Genomic DNA, 22,957 nt, shown 5'->3' on the forward strand with positions numbered 1-22,957 from the left:
TGTTGTCCTTTGTCTTTCCTCCTCCTCCTCTTTCTTCTTCTCCTCCTCCTCTTTCTTCTCCTTCTTCTCCTTCTCCTCTTTCTTCTCCTTCTTCTCCTCCTCCTCCTTCTCCCTCCTCCTCCTCCTCCTCCTCCTCCTCCTCTCCTCTTCTTCTCTTCTTCTTCTTCTTCTTCTTCTTCTCTTCTTTCTTCTTCTTCTTCTTCTTCTTCTTCTTCTTCTTCTTCTTCTTCTTCTTCTTCTTCTTCTTCTTCTTCTTCTTCTTCTTCTTGAACTCACTCTGTAGACCAGGCTGGCCTCTAATGCAGAGTTCTTCCTGTTTCTGCCTCCTCAGTGCTAGACTTAAAGGCATACACACACACACCATGTCTGGTCTTTCTCTGGTCTTGGTCCTCTTCTCTTACAATTTTTCCACTCCCTCTTCACTTAAGTATAGGAGCTGTGTAGCAGATGTAGCAATCAGGGCTGGGTATCCCACTATGATGTTATCTGCATTTGACCTGTTGTGATTTTCTTTAATTACCCTGTCTGCTTCAAAAGAAGTTTCTTTAATGAGGGTTGCATGCTACATTCATCTGTGTATAAGTATTTAAAATGCAGTTAGAAATGTAGTGGTGTAGGAAAATGGCAGTAGTAGATTCTCTTCTGGAATCCTTTTTAGATACAGGTAGTTGCCGACATTTGCAGTACCAGGGGTGAGTCAGCACTTACTTATCAACCCTTAAATTCAATTAGTAGTTGTTGGTTACTTCTGAAATTTAAGGACCACTATTGTAGCACTAAGGATATCTTGTCAGGTGGTTGTTGTGGTTTGTAGGTATGGATCTGAACAGGGAGTTCACAAAAGGAGAAATAAAAATGGCAGAGATATCTTTAAAAAGTGTTCAGCATCCTTCACAATCAAGGAAATGCAAATTAAAATTACTTTGAGATTTCCTCTTATGCCAGTCAGAATAGCTAATGTCAAGAAAAATAGCTGACAGACAACAATGCTAGTGAGGATGTGGGGAAAGGAAAAGCCTTATTAGTTGTTGGTGGGATTTCAAACTGGTGCAGCCATTATGTAAATTCATGTGGAGAATTCTCAAAAAGCTAAACACAGATCCACTAAATGACCCAGCTATACTAATCTTTGTCACATGCACAAAGGACTTGACATCCTATTGCATAGATACTTGCTCAGCCATGTTCATTCCCATTCTCTTCACGATATCTAGGAAATGGAAAGAGCTCGAATGTCCTTCAGTTGATGAATAAATAATACAAATGTGGTGCATATGCACTATTGAATACTATTCAGCTATTAAAGAAAATGAAATCATGAAAATTTCAGGTAAATGGATGGAACTGGAAAATATGAAATGGAATGAGGTAACCCATACCTAGAAAGATAAACACTGCATGCACGTTTTCTATTATTCGTAGCTCCTCAGCTCTGAGTCTTGTGTTTTTGGTACATGACTAGATGTGACCACAGAGGCAAGGGAAGCAGAAGTACCATAGGGATTGGGGAGGGAAGCTCTAAAGAGGGGGATAGTAGGACATAGGTATTATGAAAGGAAATAAAGAAATATGGAGGAGGAATTAAACAGCAGAGGGAATAGAGGAATAGTAATAGAGGGAGCGGGAGGAAGAAGAGAGAGAAAGAAATAACACTAAATGTACTTTATAAAAAGTAGGAAATGTTTTTATTTCCTTATATGAGAGGATGAGATGAGAGCCACACCCAAGCTTTTTGAGATGTTTCTGAGCTTTCAATGGCTGGTTCATCTCAACTGTTCTGACCCAAAACTCCTCTCCAATCTGTCTGATTCAAACTGGCTTCTCTTGGCTTCTGACTGAATTGCTCTGCCTAGACTCAAACTAAGTCTGGCAATATGTTTTAATATTCTAGCTCCTTCTCATTCTCTGACTCATTCTGTCTTCATCTGCGTCCAGCTTGTTTTCTCTGCAACTTGTCCCTGTAAAACTCTGCAGGTAAAAAACTTTCTTCTCTCTCCCTGTGCTGCTCTTAAGTAGCCTCTCTTTCCTGTCCTGTTCTTGTGAGAGTTGGGTCTGTCCTATCTTTGGCTCATTCTGTCAAATCTTTCTTTGATTTGTCACTTTGTCTGCCCCTCAATTAGATGTCACTTTCAAACCTAACTGCGTCCTTCTATAAGTTAGCCTTACCTTCACTGTTTGGAATTAAATATGTATACTAAGGGCATATCTGTATTCCAGCCAGATTATATATGGTAATCCAGAGTGTGTCTGCATTACAGCCAGATCATATAGACCGAGAAAGTCTATGGATGTGATCCCTTTCCATAGCAGCCATGTTGATGGATTAAAATTCCTCTACAAGAGAAATACTATTTTATAAGCTTACTTAAAAATACATATAGAATATGTATGTATATGTGTGGGGGGGTATTAAATGGAGATATTAAACAAAGGGACATTATACTTCCCTTCTGAACCATAGACTATCCATCAAAATCCCCAATACCAGGCATGGAAACTTCCTGACAAGTGAGTTGTTGGTCAGAGGATCCCAAGAAATTCCCCAAACAACAAAGGCTACTGCAGTTGCCCTCCATTTCCTCCAACAATTTGAAGTTAGGACTCCATTGCTGAAGATAATACACGCCTGGGACACAGGACTTCGAGGAAATGATCTGGAACTGACTAGAGTTCCCTTCCAATGGAAGTGTTTCCATAGTATGGGGGGACATTTTTCCTCAAGGGTAATTAAGTACAAAATAGTCTCTGTCAGCCATTTGTCACTTATCTACTTCACAACAAAGAATATAAAGACCAGCCGCACCTAAAGCTCCTTTGGAAAATCAGAAATGTTTATTCACCAAGGTTATTGGTTTTTCTTTTTTTTAAATTTATTTTTAATTTTTATGGGGATATTAGTATTTTATTTTCTTTTTAAATAATATATTTTATTAATTTATTCATATTATATCTCAATTGTTATCTCATCCCTTGTATCTTCCCATTTCTCCCTCCCTCCCATTTTCACCTTACTCCCCTCTTCTATAACTGTGACTGAGGGGGACCTCCTCCCCCTGTATATGCTCATAGGGTATCAAGTCTCTTTTTGGTAGCCTGCTATCCTTCCTCTGGGCTATTGGTTTTTCAGACTATTATTTTTAGATATCTAAAAGCAATTCAGAGAGCACTTGAAATACAATTTTTGACACAGAGGAAGAATTTCAGGAAGCTACATGTAGTTGTTTTTCTCCTCATCTTTATTTTGTAAACAGTTGAATACCCACATGCTAAACAACCCACTGTGCCATTTCTGCATCCACCACAGACACCCATGCATACATTCTCTTACTAAATTATGTTGAGCCACTTCTGTGTCCACAGTAGACCCTCAAGTATAAGTTCTCTTACTAAATTGTCTTTTAGCTAAGATGACCTGGGTAAATAAAGAGATCTTTTCAGTTTGTTGGGACAGACATAGTTTTCCATGTTCCATGCAGCTAGAACAACTGAAAGAACACACAATGAATGCATGACTGGCTGTTCTTGGGGAATGCTCGACTGAGGCACTGGTGTGCTTGTTGACAACTTTTACCTAGACATAATCCTCCTGCTTCTCAGGGACACAGAAGGATCTCAAGGCCTGAAGACTATGTCAGATTGTTTTGGTTTGTTTGCTTGCTTGCTTGCTTTTCTATTTTTAGCATGAGCTATATACCGCCTGAAAGAGAAAGTATGGCAACCCTTTATGCTGCTCTTTGCTTAGAGACACTACCCTTCAGCCTCATCATTTGAGGAAATAATTTTTAAACTTTTTGAGATTGTATTACCCCTGATCCCCTTCCTCCCTTCAAGCCCTTCCATGTACCCCTCCTTGCTCTCTTTCATAACCATTTCCTCCTTTTCTTTAATTGTTGATTCCTAAGCAAATAAATACAACCTGCTCAGTCCACATAATGTTACTTGTTTGTTTGTTTTCGAGGCTGATGATTGGGTATTGGATAAACAATCAGTGTGCTGTTCCCTGGGGAAGACTGTCCTGCTCTCAGTATTCCTTAGTTGTTTGTAGTTCTTTGTCTGGGGCTTAGGCTTGTGAGTGTTCCCCTTCCACAGCAGCATGTCTATTGGAGTCATCCTTGTTCAGGTAATACTTGGACAGTTATCGGTCTTGACAAGGATGCTTGCAATGTCCCACCCAGATGTGGCGAATTTGTGCAATGTTCAGTCATCAGATGGGGGAAAGGGTAGCTTGTAGCTCTCCTTTTGACCAACTAATAATTAGACCAACACAACTACCACCCATTAATGATAGTGACTTGTTTTGGACATAGGTAGAATACATTAATTTAAGATAGCAAATAGTCATGAATTTATAATCTCACTAAATGGAATACGAAGAAAGCATAAATTTAGTATTCCTTCATTGCTCTTCCAATGAAAATGCAAAGGTCATGCAACAGTTCTGCCAATCAGCTGCACCACATATGAGGCCTTCATACCCGCCAATTAGAAATCAGAGTTACTCTCAAATGTGTCAAGCAACTTAAGTTTGTTTCTACTTTCAACCTTTTAATTCTTCAGGGTCTCGTGTTGATATCTGACAAACATGGTGTTACTACTGTGAATGGAGAATCAATAGAAGGTTTTGAGACTTTTAGAGGAGATATGTGCTCTTTAAACTATTGTTTTTCCATTCAGTTCTGGAGACTGGATGCAAGACTCATGCATGTAGGGTAATGGCTGTACCACAAGTCTCGTCTGGCTTGTTATTTACTGTTGGTTTCTTTTTTCTTTAATTTTGTGTATGGACTTTATTTATTTATAATAAACATCATATAGTTACAACAGTTATGAAATAATCACAAAAGCCATATGTAAAGGTTACATTCAAAATGTTTAGCTTATTAGTATTTGGCAATCTTGAAGAAGAAAATACTATATATCCTATCTGGGTGAGTCTAAAGTTTTGTACCTAAATCATTCTCTGTCATGTCTTGTATCTTATACTGGGCCAGAAGGCTGCAGATGACACTCCAATGTCATAGAGAGAGAATGGCTGGCCGACCAGGCAGTGAACTGTCTCTGTCATCTCTTAGTGGTGGAGGCTGCTTGCCTGCACTTCCTACTTAAGTAATAATTTTATTCCTTCTCAAGTCTCTGATGAAGTTGAAGACTAGATGGTTATATTTAGGATTAAGTTGTTTAGGATTTAAGAAAATGTTTTAAGGTTCAGAGAGATGGTGTTTACTGTTGGTTTCTAACTATGCTCTCTTTCCCTTGCATTTCAACCATGGGATCCAGACGACATATTCTGTAGGGGAAAAAGAAAGCTAGTAGCAGCAGAGAACTTGTAGGCCTTACAATGGAGACTTCCTTTGATATATACAACATTTACAAAGGGTATAGGACTAAGTGCCTTAAGAGAGTTCTTAATTAAGCACGTTGATGACCATCCAAGAGGACTGCATTCTCATTTACTTTGTGTAATGAAGATGCTGCTGCAGAGTGTGTAAATGACTCCATTCTGGCATGGCGTGTGCTATAAAAAATGAATGATTGCAAAAATAATTGTTATTTAAAATAGCAAAGTATAAACATAAGACATAAAACTCAGTGGAAGCAATAATATAAGAGTTGCTGGACCAAATCAAATTAATAGTCCATCTAATTTGATTCTTGTTTTCAGTACTGACCAATACTTGATGCATTGAAAATTAAACAAAATTTATGCACCTCCTCTATTGTACATTGTTACTTCTGGGAAGGCAAATCCTTCTTGGCCCTTGCAGGTGATTAACTTACACCCTGAAGCATGAGATTTTATTATCTTTAAATCACAATCTTGGCTCAGAGCTTCAAATTTTATGTTAACAGTCATAAAATGATCCATCCTATTTGCAAATTCACACTCACTATTTGTCTCAATAGCTCTCCACAGCATGAATTCTTGGAGTTTATCTCATTTTCCAAAAAGAAAACATTTCTTTGTTTCTAATTCATTTTCCTTTAGTTGGAACCAGGACTTGGGCTTCTTTATTATTGGCAATCACATCAGAGAACTTAATTTACTTGAATACCATCCTGTCCTATATATATATGTTTCAAAAAGAAGCTATTTTTCCCAGCCCTTTCTAAGCTCTAACATCCCACTTCTTAAGGTAGAAAGGAAAGGTCTTTGGATGCAGATGTAATAACCATTCGTAATCCCAGTACCACTACAGTCAGATGAACAGAGATAGGAGAATCCGAGAGGCTCACAGGCCTAGATACCCCAGCATACCCAGCAGGGAACAGGGCAGCATTATTCCAACTAGGTGGGAAGTGGGGATCCCCATTGAGATTGTTCCCATCACATGGCTCACTGTGGCATGCACCCTCAAACATCACACATACACACGTCCCCCCCCCCTTGTGTGCTGCCTAGTTTTTTGTCAACCTGACACAAGCTAGAGTCATTGAAAAAGAGGTAGCCTTAGTTAAGGCAATCTGTCTGTAAGACAGGGTTGCTATAAGCCTGTGAAAGCATTTTTTTAGTTAGTGATGTATGTGAGAGGGCTCAGCTCATTGTGCATGGTGCTATCCATGGGTTGGTGGTCCTGGGTTCTATGAGAAAGCAGGCTGAGCAGGCCAGGTGGAGCAAGCCGGTGGGAAGCACCCCTTCATGGCCTCTGCATCAGCTCCTGCCTCCAGGATTCTGGATATGTAAGCCAAACATATCTTTTCCTCTCCAAGTTGTTTCCGGTCATGGTGTTTCCTTACAGTAATAGTATCCCTCAAACTCCCCTTACAGAAAAGAATATCACACATATGCAGGGTGGCTTAAAGCAGCTAATTATTTTTACTCGCCATGACACAGGCACCCAGATGCTTTCTCCTGAGCTGGCGTCTGAGCTGGCTACTGTCACAAGGCCTACTTGGGACTTCTCTGTTGAAATTCTTTTCAGAGTCTGGGCGACAACATTTTGCATATCCTCACACAACTCTTTTGCCTTTTGATGGAGAATCCAATTTTTTGGAACTAGCTAATAGTGTGCTGAAGCCAAAGCTGTGGGTTCTATCTCTGTGACGTTTGGAGAAAAGAATGAGGTGTGAAGATAATGTAATAAGATTGATTTTCTAGAGTGGCTCATAAACCTTTTCCTGACTGCAGTTCTAAACGGGAGTTTCAAAAAACTATCTCCTGAACCCTGGGAGCAATAAAAAAATGAGTTTCTGGCCTCCCAAGGTGACTTCTTTGAATGCAACACTCATTTGGGGAATATAAATCCTGGTCTATGTGGTGAAAGAAAACCACTTCCATTGCTTTAAAGTTCTATATTGCTTTCAACATAATGATTTAGACTGATGTCTAGGAATTTCTTAGTCTATGGAAAAACTATATTTCCTTAAGCTGTATTTAATAGCCCAACTCAATATGACCTTCTATCGTGAACAACACTGGCCAAGCTAGAATGACTCCACTCTTCATGGCCTTCTTCACAGGGCTCAAGAAGCCTACTTTAGTAAAGGAGCCTACACAGATAAATGTATTTTTATTTTTAAAGAACATTTTAATCTTTGTGATGTCATGAAGCTACAGGGAAAAGATTTAATTATATATTAAATTTTTAAAAATTTAAATAATTAAATGAAAAATTAATAGAAATGAAACTTTGTCACCTTTAGAATATCTTTATAAAGAGATAACTTTGCAGCCAAATAGAAACTATGACTCAGCTAGCTTTTCAATGACACACAGGTATTTTTCTACTCTGTGCATACTTATCAATAATATTAAAATGTAGTTAAAATGTAATTAATAGTTATTTGTATTTATTTAGATTTTCCTTTTCACAACATTCTAAACCATGCAGATGATTTTTAAATTAAAAATTACTTTATTGTGGTAAGAACACTAACATTTACCCCTTTCATACACTTTTTAAAAGAGGATAAAAAAGTTACTGTGTATTACAGGTGTAGCTAGATTCATCTTGTTAACTGGACCTTTATGCCTGAGGGTTAGCAATCCCCCTTTCACTCTCAGCAACTAGGAACCACCATTGTACTTTTCAAGTTTGTGCGCATGACTATTTTACCACTATAAGTGGAATCGTTTGGGACTCAATCCTTATGTCACCGACTTATTTCATTTAGCATAATGACCTCAATTGTAACATTAATTATATAGATTTCCTTATTTTATTCTAGAAAGCTTATTCAAAAGGTCCTGTGATCATCTTTGCTTAATACTGGAGTGAGCTAAACCTTAGAATGTCCAAGACCTGCCTGAAGACAAGCAGACGGGGAATGGTCGGGCTTGAATTTGAACTCAGGTTCCTCTTCTATCTATCAGAGGCTGATACTTTTCTGCCACATTCCTCCAGAGTTTCCCCAGGTTGACAATGGTGCCTTCTACAAAGTCCTCTAACATGGTTCCTTTAATGACACATGGAAGCACAAACGCTAGCTACTTAATTTCAAACTTTGCTTTTGCTTTTTAAAAATTCCAAGGAAAAAAGATTGCTATATCTAACGCCTTGGGATGTTAGCAAACTTTAACTCCCTGACCCGATGCCTCTCCTTTAAAATACCCCCTCATTTGTTCTACACGCACAGCATGTACAATGTGGGTGAGCCCTGCTGTTTGTGTGGCCTTGAACATCCTCAAGTCTTTGTTCATTGAGTGTGTGTAATCAGTATAAATCCTCTTTTGTCTACTACAATTTTTTAGCCTCAGGCCTTCCAGTATTCTTTCTCTCTAACCTCTTTTAAATAATAGTGCTTAAAATCAAATCAGTAAGTCTGGGGATTTCCCAGTACTGTGTGTACATAGTATTCCCGTTGAAGCACCTAGCAATTCTGGCATGGCTGGACAGTAGGAAGAGGCTGGTGTTGTGGTTCTGTCATTGTCTTGCATGACTAGGTAACACACCATCCACTTTGAGCACTGTGATACTGGGCTGGGGATCCCAACATTGTGCAGGTCTCCATTCCACAGACGTCAGGGGCAGCATGGTGTTGAGAAGGGACAGTTTTCCAGGTGCCAGCCTTGTTTGAGCCAAAACAGCTCCATGCTGAGCTGTTATTATGTAATGACAGGCATAGATTTTCTTAGAAAAAAGTAAGAGGTATTGGTTCTAAAGATAGATATTTGACAGCACAGAGGGTGGAAGAAAGCCTAGAAGCTCTAGAAGATGATATTGCATTTCAGTCCTTGATGTCAATATCACCCTGTCCTCAAGTCTCTGTGTGGGAATGAGACTCAGCCCTCCAAAGCCAGGTGCTTATGATGTTCAGCAGGATTCCACAGAAAAATGCCTAACGTGTGGAATGGCTCATGAGGGGCCATGCAGCAGCAAGGAGCCATTTCTCCTTATGCTTTTATTGGGGGAAAATCCGAAGGATGTATTTGGACATCCATTTTGAAGTTAAGAGGTGAGGATAGTCACTTATTATCCTTGGGCTTTTTCCCTTGGGGTAGATATTAATTTCACCCAAGCCTGGGGTCATATTAAGAGACATATGGATTACATTCCATGTCACACAAATAACCTGAAGACTAAGACTCACCATTGCCATGACTCAGGTTCACTGGTATTTCTATTTTCGGTTATGTTCTGTTAGAAGCAGCTAATTTTAGAGAATGGCTTCAAATCTCCTAACACAGGGACCTGCCTGTCTGTGTTTGTCTCTCAGCACCTGCCAGTGAGCCTGACATGCAGCAGTACCCTGATAGCTTGGGTTGGCACATAGTGTGGCTGGGAGTGGAAACTGTATGCAGTAGCAGACCATGGCATGACCACAGTGAGAGAGATCTCTCAGGCCAGGAATGCACGAGGAATGCATGCAGCCAATAGAAAAGAACCCGGCTAAGTGTGGACTTCTGGAGATGTGAAGTGAGGAGACTGGCTAGGACCCAAGAAAGCAGATGTGAGGCCAACACAGTGATTCATGGGTGGAATGACCTTGGGAAAGAGAAGGAGGAAGGGAGGGAGAGAGGGAAGGAGAGAGGGAGGGAGAGAGAGAGAGAATGTTGTGTCATGCCATAATTAATAACTTCTGGACCATGGGAACTTGGAAGATGCAGGAGAGTACTGTGTTTAGGTCCCTGAGTGACACAGCCCAGAGAAAGTCAAGGACCAAACAAAAAGCAATGCTGCCACGACCCTGGTTGTCTCCTTGCTATTTTCCTCTTCAATGGAAGGCTGGTAGTTAAGCCTATTTCAAGGAATAAAGCACATAGATTAAGAGAGATTTTTCCATAAAGTGAGTTTTCAAATCTCCATTCTCTACTGATGCTCATTCATTCTCAGAGCAAAGGCTCTGAGAACAAATCCCAGCTCCTTTCATTGTCCCATATGGCATCCATGGGATGGCCCCCCTAATCACTCAGGTTTGGCCACAGTGGCCTCCTTGGAGCTGATGTCCTCACTTCCCTTCAGGCAATTTGGTTCTGTAAGGTCAACACTTCTCTCTTTTTTCTTTTTTTAAAATTTTATTTTATTAATTTATTCATATTACATCTCAATGGTTATCCCATTCCTTGTATCCTCCCATTCCTTCCTCCCTCCCATTTTCCTCTTATTCCCCTCCCCTATGACTGTGCCTGAGGGGGACTTCCTCCCCCTGTATATGCTCATAGGGTATCAAGTCTCTTTTTGGTAGCCTGCTATCCTTCCTCTGAGTGCCACCAGGTCTCCCCGTCTAGGGGATGTGGTCAAATATGAGGCACCAGTCAACTCCTCTCTTGCCCTGAACTCCAATGCCATGTTTTCCAAGAGGCCTCTGAACATCAGTCTTAGGCACGCCTTAGGTTCGGCAAACTTCAATCCCTTATTAGCCTATGCTTTTACCAGTAATATCCTATGAATAAAACATCTTTTATAGGAAGGTCCAGGTGGTGTGTTGTCTACTACCTTCTCTCTGCCTGGCATGGGGATATATCCACGTGCTCAGGGAAATTTATCAACAAGCCTGTGAATCAGTAAGCAATAACAAAAGGATGGATCCTGTCTCTCCCATGGTGGATTCTTGGAATTAAAGTCCCCTTCAGTCGTAGTCATAGGGGAGGGGAGTAAGGGGAAATTGAGAGGGAGGGAGGAATGGGAGGATACAAGGAATGGGATAACCATTGAGATGCAATATGAATAAATCAATGAAATTAAAAAAATAATAAAAAATAATTCCTTGTTTGTTGCTTTAATTTATAATACAGTACAAGATTAAAACATGGAAATGCAGATGTTTACATTTGAGAACTCCTCCTTTGCCTTCTATAACTAAACTGGAAAAGCACTAGACTTTTATATCTGTGGCCACACGCTCTGGAAGGGAGGCTGTGAATTTCCTGTGGCTGTGGAGAAGGCTGTGTAGCAAGTCCTTGCTCACATGCAGGGCAGCAGGGGCATCCCTCTGACCCATGGAGACTGAAACCTTCCTTCAGTCTGTTAAATGCACCATAGAGAACCATACATAAGGAGAGATTCAACAGCTCCAGCCAAGCCCACTGCTAAAGAGAAGAAAAACGTCAGCATATGCTGTAAAAAAAAAAAAAAAAAAAAAAAAGTGTGCAGCTTCTTAAATGTAAAAATGGCAATTTGCAGCATTTATACAAATTGCCATGTAGTGAGGGTTGTATCGTAGAGACTGAACAGGGAGTAGAGCTGCAGCTAATAGCAAATCTGGCGATGCCTGCTTTGGACATGAAGGCTCAGTCAGTACCGTGGCATCGTGGTCATCATGGTGGCAGACTGCATGCCATTAGCCAGGGGGCTTTGTGTCAGGACTGACACGTCCCATGTTGGTGTTCTGTCATGGAAAAGCACTCCAGCTAAATTCTGTCATATCCGGGAGCCACGAGTTTGGTAACATCAGTCCAGCTAATGGTGAGATGGATCCTACATGTGCTGGGGGCTTCGTTAGAATTTCCTGGGTGTTCTCTGAACTCTGCCTGTGTACTGAAATGTGAGCTCAGGTGAAAAATGCAAATAAGTTAAAAGGGAGTTAGAACAATCAGAAAGTGGGGACCTGGTATGAGATAGCAAGAAAGAGAAATTTAATTCTAAATCATAAACAGTAAGCAAGTTTCCATTGCTTCGATGTGCAGAGGTTGGAGTAGAGCAATGCTGTGCTGACATCTTTGCGGATTTGTAGTTCACCTTCTTTTCTTTCCTCCCTGCATCAACGTGTTTGGTATGTACGTCTGCTGAGACAAAGAGCTAATGTACTCTTTAAAGGGTTGTTAAAACAGAGATGGATTTTGTGTGGCTGTAAAAAGAAAGCACTTTTTTTTTTTTTTTTTTTTTTTTTTTTTTTTTGGTGGATGACCGCAATGTAATCCTGAGCCTATGGCCACAATGAACAAAGCGATAGCAATCTGAGTTTGACATGCCACTATGTCAGGTCAGGTCCTTCTAGATGTAGCCCTGTTGCTTGGTAGTCACCCTCCTCAGAGTTCTATGAGCAGAAATGTGCTTTTAGTAACATGAAACCGAACAGAGTCAAGCCTGTAGTACATACAATAAGCAGGGGCACACAGAGAAGATGTTCTGAAGCGCGAAACATTTTTCAATATACTCATTTAAAAACAGAATGAAGGGATTTTATATCCTGATACCAATATAATGAGACTAGAGCTTCAAGTGGGTGGCACCTCCTCGGGAAAGGCCCATGCAGCGGAAGGAGGGTTCAGGGTCAGACTGGAGTCAGCTCCTGACTAAGAATGTACTGCGTTAACTACAAAGGCAGCAACAGTCCACAGGTAGATTGTTTTCTTACAAAAGGCCACCAGACCCAGTTCTGGTCTTCCAGTGACGAATGCATATTTCCACAGTATACAGCTTTGTTAGAATGTACTATTTTTTCCCCCAATAGGGAAAATGGTGTAGAAATGTTAACATGATCGTTTATGCTTTTAAATGACTGTTAGAGTCTGCATGATATGGCCACAGTCCATCCCAGTATCAAACAATTGCATGTTACCTTGGATACAAGGCTGGCTCTGTATGCTGCTAGCTGCTTCAGGTATTCCTTCTTTGCAGCCTCGGTTTTCTTCTTATAGACCTGTGACAGCGACAGAAAGTCTTAAATTAAACCATGCTTTGTTTCAAAGGATGGGCAGTGCAGAACGGTAATTGTACACACATGCAGACAAAGACATAATAATATATAGCTCTCCAACAGTATATTTTCTTTCTAAAACTGGTTTGAAAGAAGACTGAAAATAGACTGCTGGAAAAGAACGGAAAATTACAAAGTTTTTCATTTCTCAGAATGTGTGCGAAAAGGGTCTGCAAGCCTGGGAATAAATGGCAGCTTTGATGATGGCTTTCTGAAAAGCCTCGCCCAGGAAGAAGATGTTCATACTTACACAGAAGGCAGTCCTTCAGCAATACCGCAATAGTCTAACATTTGTGGCCCATGGCAAACACAAAACTGAGATGGGATTCAAGGGTGACACAGCACATTCAGTATGAAAATCAACGGGCAGGTATTGGCATCTGTGTGTTTGTCACACTTTTAAGAGCCTCCAAGGTATATTTCCAAGGATTTGGGAGTCAGAAGCGGCAGGCAAGGGTACACTTGGGATTGGAACGGGGATGGAGAGTGGCTTAGGGACACAACCTACCATACGGCACGGCCTGTGCGCCATGTCCTTTCCAACAGAAACATGGATGACAGCCATCAGGCCCTCATAAGAGTGCTCTACAACGGACCAGACAATCACAGAGGCTTAAAAACAAAAGTAAAGCAAAAACAGCGGAAATTCAGCCGAATCTGAGAAGTGTCCAGCTCCTGTGTGCCAGTCTGTACTCACCGTGGGCTCCTTAATAGGAGAGGGGCAGAGCAGAGCTCGGGCACAGTTTCATCTTCTGCCCCGAGGCTGTGTTTTCATGGTTCCAATCTTTTAAAATCAGCCCAAATGAATAAAATTCTCTTTAGCTTTTTACTGTGGAAATGGAAATGTGTTTGGCCTGCTGTGACTATTAACCAGAGTCAGGTTAATATTGAGAAGTGGTGCGGAATCTCTTTGAGCAGTTACATGGGATTGTGTGGGAGGCCAGGCAGCTGGCCGCTGCCCAGAGGGCAATCTTTACTTTCTACTGACAGTGATTTGCTGAGTTCAGAATACAACTGTGAAATTTGAGATGTGAGAAATATTATTTACTCATGAATATCTTAACTCTAGCAGAACTCCAACAAACAATACAAACAACTATTCTTGCAGCAGAATTGTAACGGGGCCTATGAAATGAACGTGCTAACTCCCCTTTAGGGAGGTGTGCAGCGTTCACTCTCCTTCCTTCCTTCCTTCCTTCCTTCCTTTCTTTTTTCTTTTTTTCTTTCTTTTGTTTTGTTTTCCTTTGAGACAGGGCCTCTCTGTGTAGTCTTGGCTGTCCTGAACTCACTTTCTAGACCAGGCTGGCCTCGAACTCACAGACCCTCCAGCCTCTGCCTCTCGAGTTCTGGGATTAAAGGCGTGCACCACTGGACCCAGCCCTCAGCTTTGATTTTCATATCTATAAATTTATATAGTAAAAACTAATTAAAGCAAAGACTCATTAAGCAATTAAATATTGTCATTTGATCATCCTCCCTTCTTTATTAAATATAAAGCTAAAGGAAAGTAGAAATCTTTTTTTTTAGGAGTTTTGTTATTGTTCTTAGTAAAAAAGTTGATATATCTATATGTATATCTACTATCTGTCTGTCTATCTATCTATCTATCTATCTATCTATCTATCTATCTGTGTGTGTGTGTGTGTGTCACAGATTTACAGGACTATTGCAGAATTCAAATCCAGAATATTCTGTGGAAATTCCCACGTGAGTACAAATGGCATTTCCATTGAGTTTCTGCTGCTTTTCCTTTAAACATTATGACCCGAACTTGGTTCAACCACATTTAGAAACAGAGTACTTCGGATCTTTTTTGATTTATTCCTTTTTTCCCCCACTGAGAAAGATTTCTCTTGCTAGCTTTTCCTTAAGCTCATTTCTCTGTGGCATGATCTGTAAATAATGGCTTTAAACACACCCTTTACTCTTACTGCATTAAAGTGAAACCTCAGTGGTAAGAGTGCTACGAGGAAGGCTTGCTTGTGAGTCCTCCGGACCCAGGGACCCAGGTGAACGGCTCAGCATGGTTGTGCATACCTGTGACCCTGAGGGGTAGTGACAAGGGGACCCTGCGCGCTGAGCTTGTTGGCCAGCCCGCCTAGCAGAAATGGCAAGCTTCCGGTTTAGAGAGACCTTGTGAAGGCAACAAGACAGGGAGCGATAGAGGAAGAGACCCAAAGTCCTCTTCTGATTTCTGCATGCGTGCACAGGGGTGTATGTGCCTAACCATTCCTGTGTGTGCATGAATCAAATGCACACACACACACACACACACACACACACACACACACACACACAGAGGCATGCACGCACACACACATAGTTTTGAGAGATATTTTAGGATATCATAGAAAATTTTGAAGAGAATAGTAAATATTTTTATTTTAGTAAATAAAGTCTTTGACAGTTCTAAGTGTCCTAAATAATTATATCATGATTTTTAATTAATACGCTACGTTGCACCTCCTATTAACTAATTAGGGTTCATTTAGCTTTCGGAGGGACTTATAATACATATTGGCCTCTAGCCTTGCCCAAAATATTGTTTCTTAAGTAGCCAAGGTAAGATGGCCTGATTCTAGAATTTCCAAATTTTATTTGGTTTCTGTTGAAACAGCAGCAGTGTAAATATGATGTTACCCTTTGTTGGACTGCTGCTGGCAGTTAACACCACACAAAGTGTTAACATTCGTGCAATGTTAACAACTAGGAGAGGGAGGCGGGTAACTCCCTGCCCTTCATGCTGAACATAAGGCCTGGTCCCACCCCAAGATCAATGCTGTTACGGGATACCTGACTAGCACTCAGACATGCCTGTTTCACAAATGGCTCCCCATTGGCTATTGACGATTGACTATGTTGGGATCATTGTGTAAGTGCCTAAACACCACTTTAGGGAAGAGTAAACGCATCAGTTCGCATTATGTGGATTGATGGGTCCACATGCGCCCAAATAGCTGCAGATGTTCAGAGGGAGAATTCAAAGGGGGGTCATTTCAAGAGGTGTATTTCTGTAATTGTGTTTAAAGGGGGGCAACCCAGATCAGAATGAAAATCTGAGGCTGTCTATCCAGCAACGATTAGACTCTCCACCTTTGAGAACTACCTAATGGATCCAATGCTCCACACTGGGTATGCCTCCCTGCTGACGCCCTCTAGCACTGGGCTAGGATGCTGTATGGATCCTGTATTAATGGAAATGCCCAAAGACCTCCAACCGGAGACAGTGACATTCATCATGCAAATCCACATGTAAAGGATGTAGGGGAAATTCTTACTTTAGAGCAGAAATTTGAAGATAACTGGTAAAAAGTCCCCGAAAGATGTTTCAATACTTCAAGTTCTGGGCAGATAAATCCCTTTATTTGCAGAAAGCAAAGGGGTTGTGGGACTGTGCTTGGCGGTGAACAGTCACTTCAGTGATCAAATGCACGTACCTGACCTGTGTGGATGGGTCTGATTTATGTCAAAGTTAAGTTTGGGAAAGACATAGTTTCTCTCAGGAAAGACAAATATTTTAAAGGTATGTGATTCATACAGTAAATATTAGTGTTCTGCTGAGCTACAAAATGGCTTCCAAATGGGCCACAGCTGTTTGAAATAAAGTACAAAGTTGGCCAGAAGAGGATTTAAAAATCATAATATATCATTTATCATTTCCCCAGCTCATCTAAACACTTTTGAATCCATCCTTCCTTAACGCAGTTGTGCACTGTGGTTTGTTATTCCAAGAAAGCCACCATTTCCTATCTAAGGATTGCATCTCATTGGTTAAACCAAAACATATATAACAGCTAACCCAAAACACACACAGACAGACATGAGGCAGCAGCAGTTCTGGAGAACCCAGATCCTGCTCACGTGATCCTGTGATTCAGTGAATACTCTAACTACCACTGAGTCCATGCACTTTTATAGGCTGATAATCCCTAATTAAAATCAGCAGTTCAATGTCAGTGGATATGACACACTTAAGCAGAAAAAAAAAAAAAAGCTTATGCAATCTGTCAGTTCAGTCTTGCATTCTTCCTCTACAAACAATCCACCCAGCTAATAGAGAAAAGCAAAAATCCTAAAAATACTCGCTAATTCCTTCTTCCTTCCTTCTTTCTGGCACGCGTTGGTAATCTCTAGTCATTTCACTTCACCAGTTGTTACCATCGGAAGAAGTAAGGGCGCAAAATCCTCCCTACTTTGAATTATATTCAAACCGCATTTAAAAACTGACAAGGTGTTTTCCTTTTTGGTTCAGTGCAAATGTATTTTTTTCCACTACCATTTCTTATTTATAGAAAACGCGTAGCAACAGAGTTATGTCTGAAGAAGAACCTCACCACAATCCCAGAGATATCTATTCAGAAATTTCATGTGTGTACCCCTTTTCACAGCTGACATGGTATAGGTGGGTCAGAGAAAACGCAGCAGTGTTTTCTGTGCAGCTTGGTCCTTAAGTATGGTTCCCTATCCACTTTGTGTACATTCCTCAGCACTTTCTTAAGGATATCCTAACTGGAAGGATTTCATAAGGTAGTGTTTGCAGGACTGAAAACATTACGTGATGTGACAAAAGTCTTCCTATTGATATCTTTTTGCAGGCTGTCTGATAAACCTGAAGGGTTTCTGCCATGTTGCCGCCACCTGTTCCTGGTGAGTAGAGACCAGAAACAGGCAGCTTGGCTTTAGAAATGGCTGTAAGACATATCTTCTGACTTATTAAATGAGGAGGGCTAAATATCATGTTGTTAGTTCGTTAACTACTCTTAACCAATAGACTGACCCCCAATGTGTCTACTACTGTGTGACACATGAGGGGTACAGAAACAAAATAGCACTAAAATAACTCTTTGGTGACATACTTCATGTTGTTGCTGCCACCATCAGACATTCCTTTATACATCTTCGTTAGTTCCCCCAAAAGAATGCTGTCTTAGTATCATTATCATCATTTCACAGAACAGAAAACCCAGACACAATAAGCAATTGTACATAGCAGAATTAGGAGCGAATCAAAGTACTTTGCTATTAAAGGTACATCGGTGTCTGCTCACTGGTTTCCCCTTAGAAATGAAAGAGACCTCAGATGCCTCTTGAAATGACAAGGTCTGGTCTCTTCCTCAGGCTAGAAGTCCAGCATGCACGGCAGAGTCTGGAACATAGTAGGTGCTCAGGAAACACAGTCAGATATTACCAAATGCTAGGACAGTATTCCTAGGAACGTGTTGGCAGGTGGCATGGTTATGGTGCCGGCATAACAGGGTGCATTTACAAAACCACAGAAGCTGCAATGGCATTTGGCTGCTTAATTACATGAGAGCGCTGTTGTCCACTTAGCCCAAATTGGTAGAAGCAGTGTCATGCACCCCATGGCAGCATTTATTGAATAAAAATTCACAGTTTATGAGTCAACATTAGCATTCGCATGGATGTTAAGAATAAATTACTAAATAGCATCATCTAAATTAAAACACATGTCAACAGAAGCAGAGAATTTGATAGATAGACATGCAACCTATTCTACACATATGTACAAATGCTAAGTTGTAACAGACTTGAATGAATAAATATATTAGCATTATCTCCTCACTGAAGCTATGGAAGCTTTCAAGTGAATTATTAGCTCCCACTGTGTATAGAATGTAAATACTCACACATGTGTATTACACATGTTTACAGCCCCGGTGATGTGAAACACTCATTCATGTATCAGCATATATGTGTATGTATAAATACATGGCTTCAGAAGTAAAATATACCTAATACTTCAAGTTATAATCTTACTGCTCACTTGCAAGTTTCTGTGAATATAAACTTTGCTTACATGCTATGGTCTTTATTATGTTTTGCCAATTAAAATTTCCTTTATATATTTACTGAATATTGTAAGTGATTTTCCCAGACTCATTACTTTTTATGTTTTTGTTCTTTGTTTACGGGAGCATCATATATGAGCACAATGCATTTTCATCATATGTACCCCTCTATACTCTCTCCAACTCCTCCATTGTCCTTCCTGGTATCTCCCTCTCAAATTCATGTCCCCTTCCTCTGTGAGTGTATGTATGTGTGCGCGCATGTGTGTATGCGCATGTGCATGTGCGTGCTTATGTATATGTGCTTGTGTGTATGTCCATGTGTGTTTGTGTATGTGCATGTGTATACATGTGTGTATGTACATATGTGTATGTGTGTGCATGTGTGTATGTGTGTGCATGTGTGCATGTGCGTGTGCACGCATGTTTGTGCGTGTGTATGCATGTGCGTATATGTGTGCATGTATGTCTGTGTGTATGTCTGTATAGTAAGTGCTGCCCTGTGTACTTGGGGTGTAGGGTTAGGCTTCTGAATGAACAATTCTTTTACTTATGCTTTATGCTTCATCATTTAGAAAGTGGGAAACACAACATGTTTAAAAGTAAATTGCTGAGATACACTTACACCTATTCAAATACTGTAGTGTGGCAGGGCTTTCGTTAACCTCAAGTATAGTTGACATAAAATCCAAATTTTGTCATAAGATAAAGGCCAGCAGCACTTATGCAGTGGGTGTCTGAGCACCAATGAGGAGTAAATGATTTTATTCCACAAGCTCAGAGGATTTGTCAGCTGCTTCCTAAGTATAATTCTGGCTCTTCATAACCCTGCTGCTTCTAATTTAGCAGGACAGGCTCATAATTGAAGCAAATTAACTATTTACACTTGCCCCTTCTACCAGGGAAGAAGAGGCAGCAGCAGGAAGAAGAAGGAGGAAATTACATTCTTCCCACTTGTGTCAGATCTGCCCTTATATAAACACATTAACAGTAATTTCATGAGGCGTCAAACATAGGAATAAATACTGAGAGATAAAATAATGAGGTGCTGCTATTGAGCTGAACTGCTGGGGCTAATATCCTTGGGTATGAATTATGCATCCCGAAAGAAGGCATATGCTACAGTATTCAAACGCGTTCCCGGCAAGTGATATCTGCTCATTAGGCTGTGCATCTTGAGGTAAATCCACTCTCTTCTTCCAGAACAGGACTAGCATTTACAAAAATACACTCTCTAGGCACCCGTGGGCTGCGGTTTCCCCTGAATACACCAAATCCAAATAGGTTTTCCACTCCATTTTTAGCATAACAGCATGTTTATTTAGCTCTTGGCTACAGCTTTAAAGCCATTTAACGTAATGTAAACAAGAACATTTTGTTTGTAATTTGCTAAATGTCTTACAGCCCGACTGTGTCTCCAATTAGGAACTTAAGGTTCATTTAGTAATTTACATTTGGTTCTGATTTGAGGTGACTTTCCATGACTAAAAGGGACTCAAGACCCCTTGAAAGCTCTGTGGGTCAACCTGTTCTGTTGAAAGCTGACCGGCCCTTTTATCTTTATAGAGTTTGAAGTGTCTTATATTGCCATCATGTGCTCAGGTCCTACGACATAGTGGTCAGAATCAGACCGTTCCAAAGTCATGAAGGTAGACGAGAAATTTAGATGGAACCTGGTACAAAAGCTGCTGAGGGTTGCGGAAACTCCAAGGAGCCACAGTTCAAAAGGAAGAGAAGCAGCAAAGCCCAACATCACAGCAATGCTTGTGTTTTATCCCCTTTCTCCATCTGGTGCCTTTTAAACAACTTGAGATGTTTCCGAAATGGGTTCTTCATTGTCTTACGAGTCATTAGCATTTAAAGCCACCCGCTCTCCCCGTTGGAATCCCAAGCACAATTTTCTTTGCACTCCAGATTCAGCACTGTCTTCCCAAGTATTAAAATGGAGGAATGTCTGAGATGTGGGGTGTGTTCAGCATCTTTGGAGGGAAGGATTCTCAAAGGAAGTTTTTTTTTTTTTTAAAACTCCTTCGGGATTGTTATCACTTCTTTTCCTCTTCCTTTTGATTTCTCTTCTTTGACATAGTATTTGCAGAACTGAACTACATAGAGTCTCTCATTCACCATGGAGTCTAAAAAAATAAAGAGCTGCCCTCTGTACTGGCTTTCCATTCCTGCCTCGCCCTCACACTGAGAAGGCATGTGATGAAAACACAGTGTTCTATTAGGCATGTTCCTTCTGGTTGGCAGAAAACTATTCAATTGGAAACTAATGATGTTTTCCCGTAAATATTGTAATTTTCTGAGTCCCCGACAAGTCATTGATAACTTTATTTCCCCCGTGTTTGTGTTTATAGTTGTAGCTGTTCACAATTGTGGGCTATTATGACAACATGATTTTATAGCACATGAAATCGTCACTTCCTACCCAAACTGCCTACACAATGCAAAAACCATCCTGTGTGCTTGTCTAAACTAACTTAGCAGTGCTCCGGCCAAAACACCGAGCAGTAGGCAGTCTCCCCAAGTTTGAATATTAAGTGAGAGTTAAGTCCAATTACTTTAAGTTTGAAGCAGATATTACAGTGTGTTGGCACGATGAGTCAACATAAAGGGAGCGAACAGGTGGCAATGCAGCAGATAGAATGCTTTGGAATAATTTCATGACAGTTCTTGGAGGCTCCAGAGTGCGTTTTAGGCGGCTTCATTGGCACCTCCAGCACACATTCAGGGACGGGCTTCCACAGTGTATCAGGGTGGTAGCTGCATCATAGGAGGCCACAAATTCCTTTCTTTGATGCAGGGATGGGTCTGGGCCCTACGTGCGCTATGTGTAGTGTTGTAATCCAAGCACTTGAGAGTAATGTATACTCTCTGTCTTTATTAAGCAGCAGCATCTTTAGATGGAAAAAATCAGCTCTCCTGGATTCCCACTGCATTGACAGGGAATATCAGGCACAGGCAGAGGCACAGGCACAGGCAGAGGCAGAGGCACAGGCATAGACTATCTTGGGGTGACCTAAGTTGCTCACAATATCTTGTTTGGGTAACTCTCAAACAAGTACTCAAAATTTAAACTGCTTACTTCTTTCAAGAAACATGATATAGAAGTATTTTCTTATACAATCTTGGCATAAATCTTTTTAGTCAGTAGATTTTGATTCTGGGATATGAATCATATTGAGTCCAACTATTATATAATTCTATCTTTTATTTATGAAATGCATTTTCATCCCAACACCTCAACTACTTTAAAAAATGAGAGAACCCAGGAGTAGACACATTTTTTTTTTCCAACATAGGGTTTCTCTGTGTAGCCCTGGCTGTCCTGAAATTCACTCTATAGAACAGGCCTGCCTAGAACTCACAGATGTCTGCCTGCCTCTGCCTTCCAAGAGCTGATATTAAAGGCCTGTGCCACCACTGCCTGGCTTTGAGTCACTTATTAAATGGGAAGAAAAATGCAAAAGAGAAAAGGGAAAGATGTCTTGATGCCATAGGTGTTTGATTAAGTTGTCTTGATGAATAGGTGTTTGATTAAGATGTCTTGATGCTATAGGTGTTTGATTAAGATGTCTTGATGAATAGGTGTTTGATTAAGATGTCTAGAGTGGGGAATGGGAGGAATGTCCCCTTTTAAGATGACAGTTGAAAATAGCACCTCTCTTTCTCTCATATGCATATTTATGTAATCACCCACCCACCCACCCACCCACCCACGCACACATACACACAATTTTTTTATACAGCTAGGCAAAAAGAGTTTGAAAGCTATTTTAATATTGGTATTAAGTTGGTATACTAAAACTGCAAATCATCACTGTAATGGAATTAAAAGACAAAACTTGGCTCTCTACACTTGGAATTACCTGGTTTTGAATGTATGAGCATTAACATTTTTTTCCACCAGAAATAAGAGTATAGAAATCTATTTTTACATTGGTAATACAAAGGACAGATCCTGGGTTGTGAAAAGTCTTTCTAGTTCTCTCTCTTAAAAAACCCAGTTTTGAATACAGGAGAGTCTTAGGACAACTGGGATCACAGGAACATGTAAAGAAAGGTGCTTG

The 22,957-nt window shown here is 40.5% G+C and overlaps 1 protein-coding gene across 1 annotated transcript in view; it reads right to left on the reverse strand.

The window, feature by feature from the left end:
• Tox (thymocyte selection associated high mobility group box) overlaps nucleotides 1–22,957 on the reverse strand; it is a 308,910-nt gene that overhangs the window by 12,770 nt on the left and 273,183 nt on the right. Inside the window, exon 6 of the mRNA XM_051159967.1 lies at nucleotides 12,940–13,020. Within this exon, the coding sequence (XP_051015924.1) occupies nucleotides 12,940–13,020 (81 nt within the window). The remainder of the gene's footprint in view (nucleotides 1–12,939; nucleotides 13,021–22,957) is intronic.

The sequence above is a fragment of the Acomys russatus genome, chromosome 2 (genome assembly GCF_903995435.1).
Source record: "Acomys russatus chromosome 2, mAcoRus1.1, whole genome shotgun sequence".
Classification (NCBI taxonomy): Eukaryota; Metazoa; Chordata; class Mammalia; order Rodentia; family Muridae; genus Acomys; species Acomys russatus.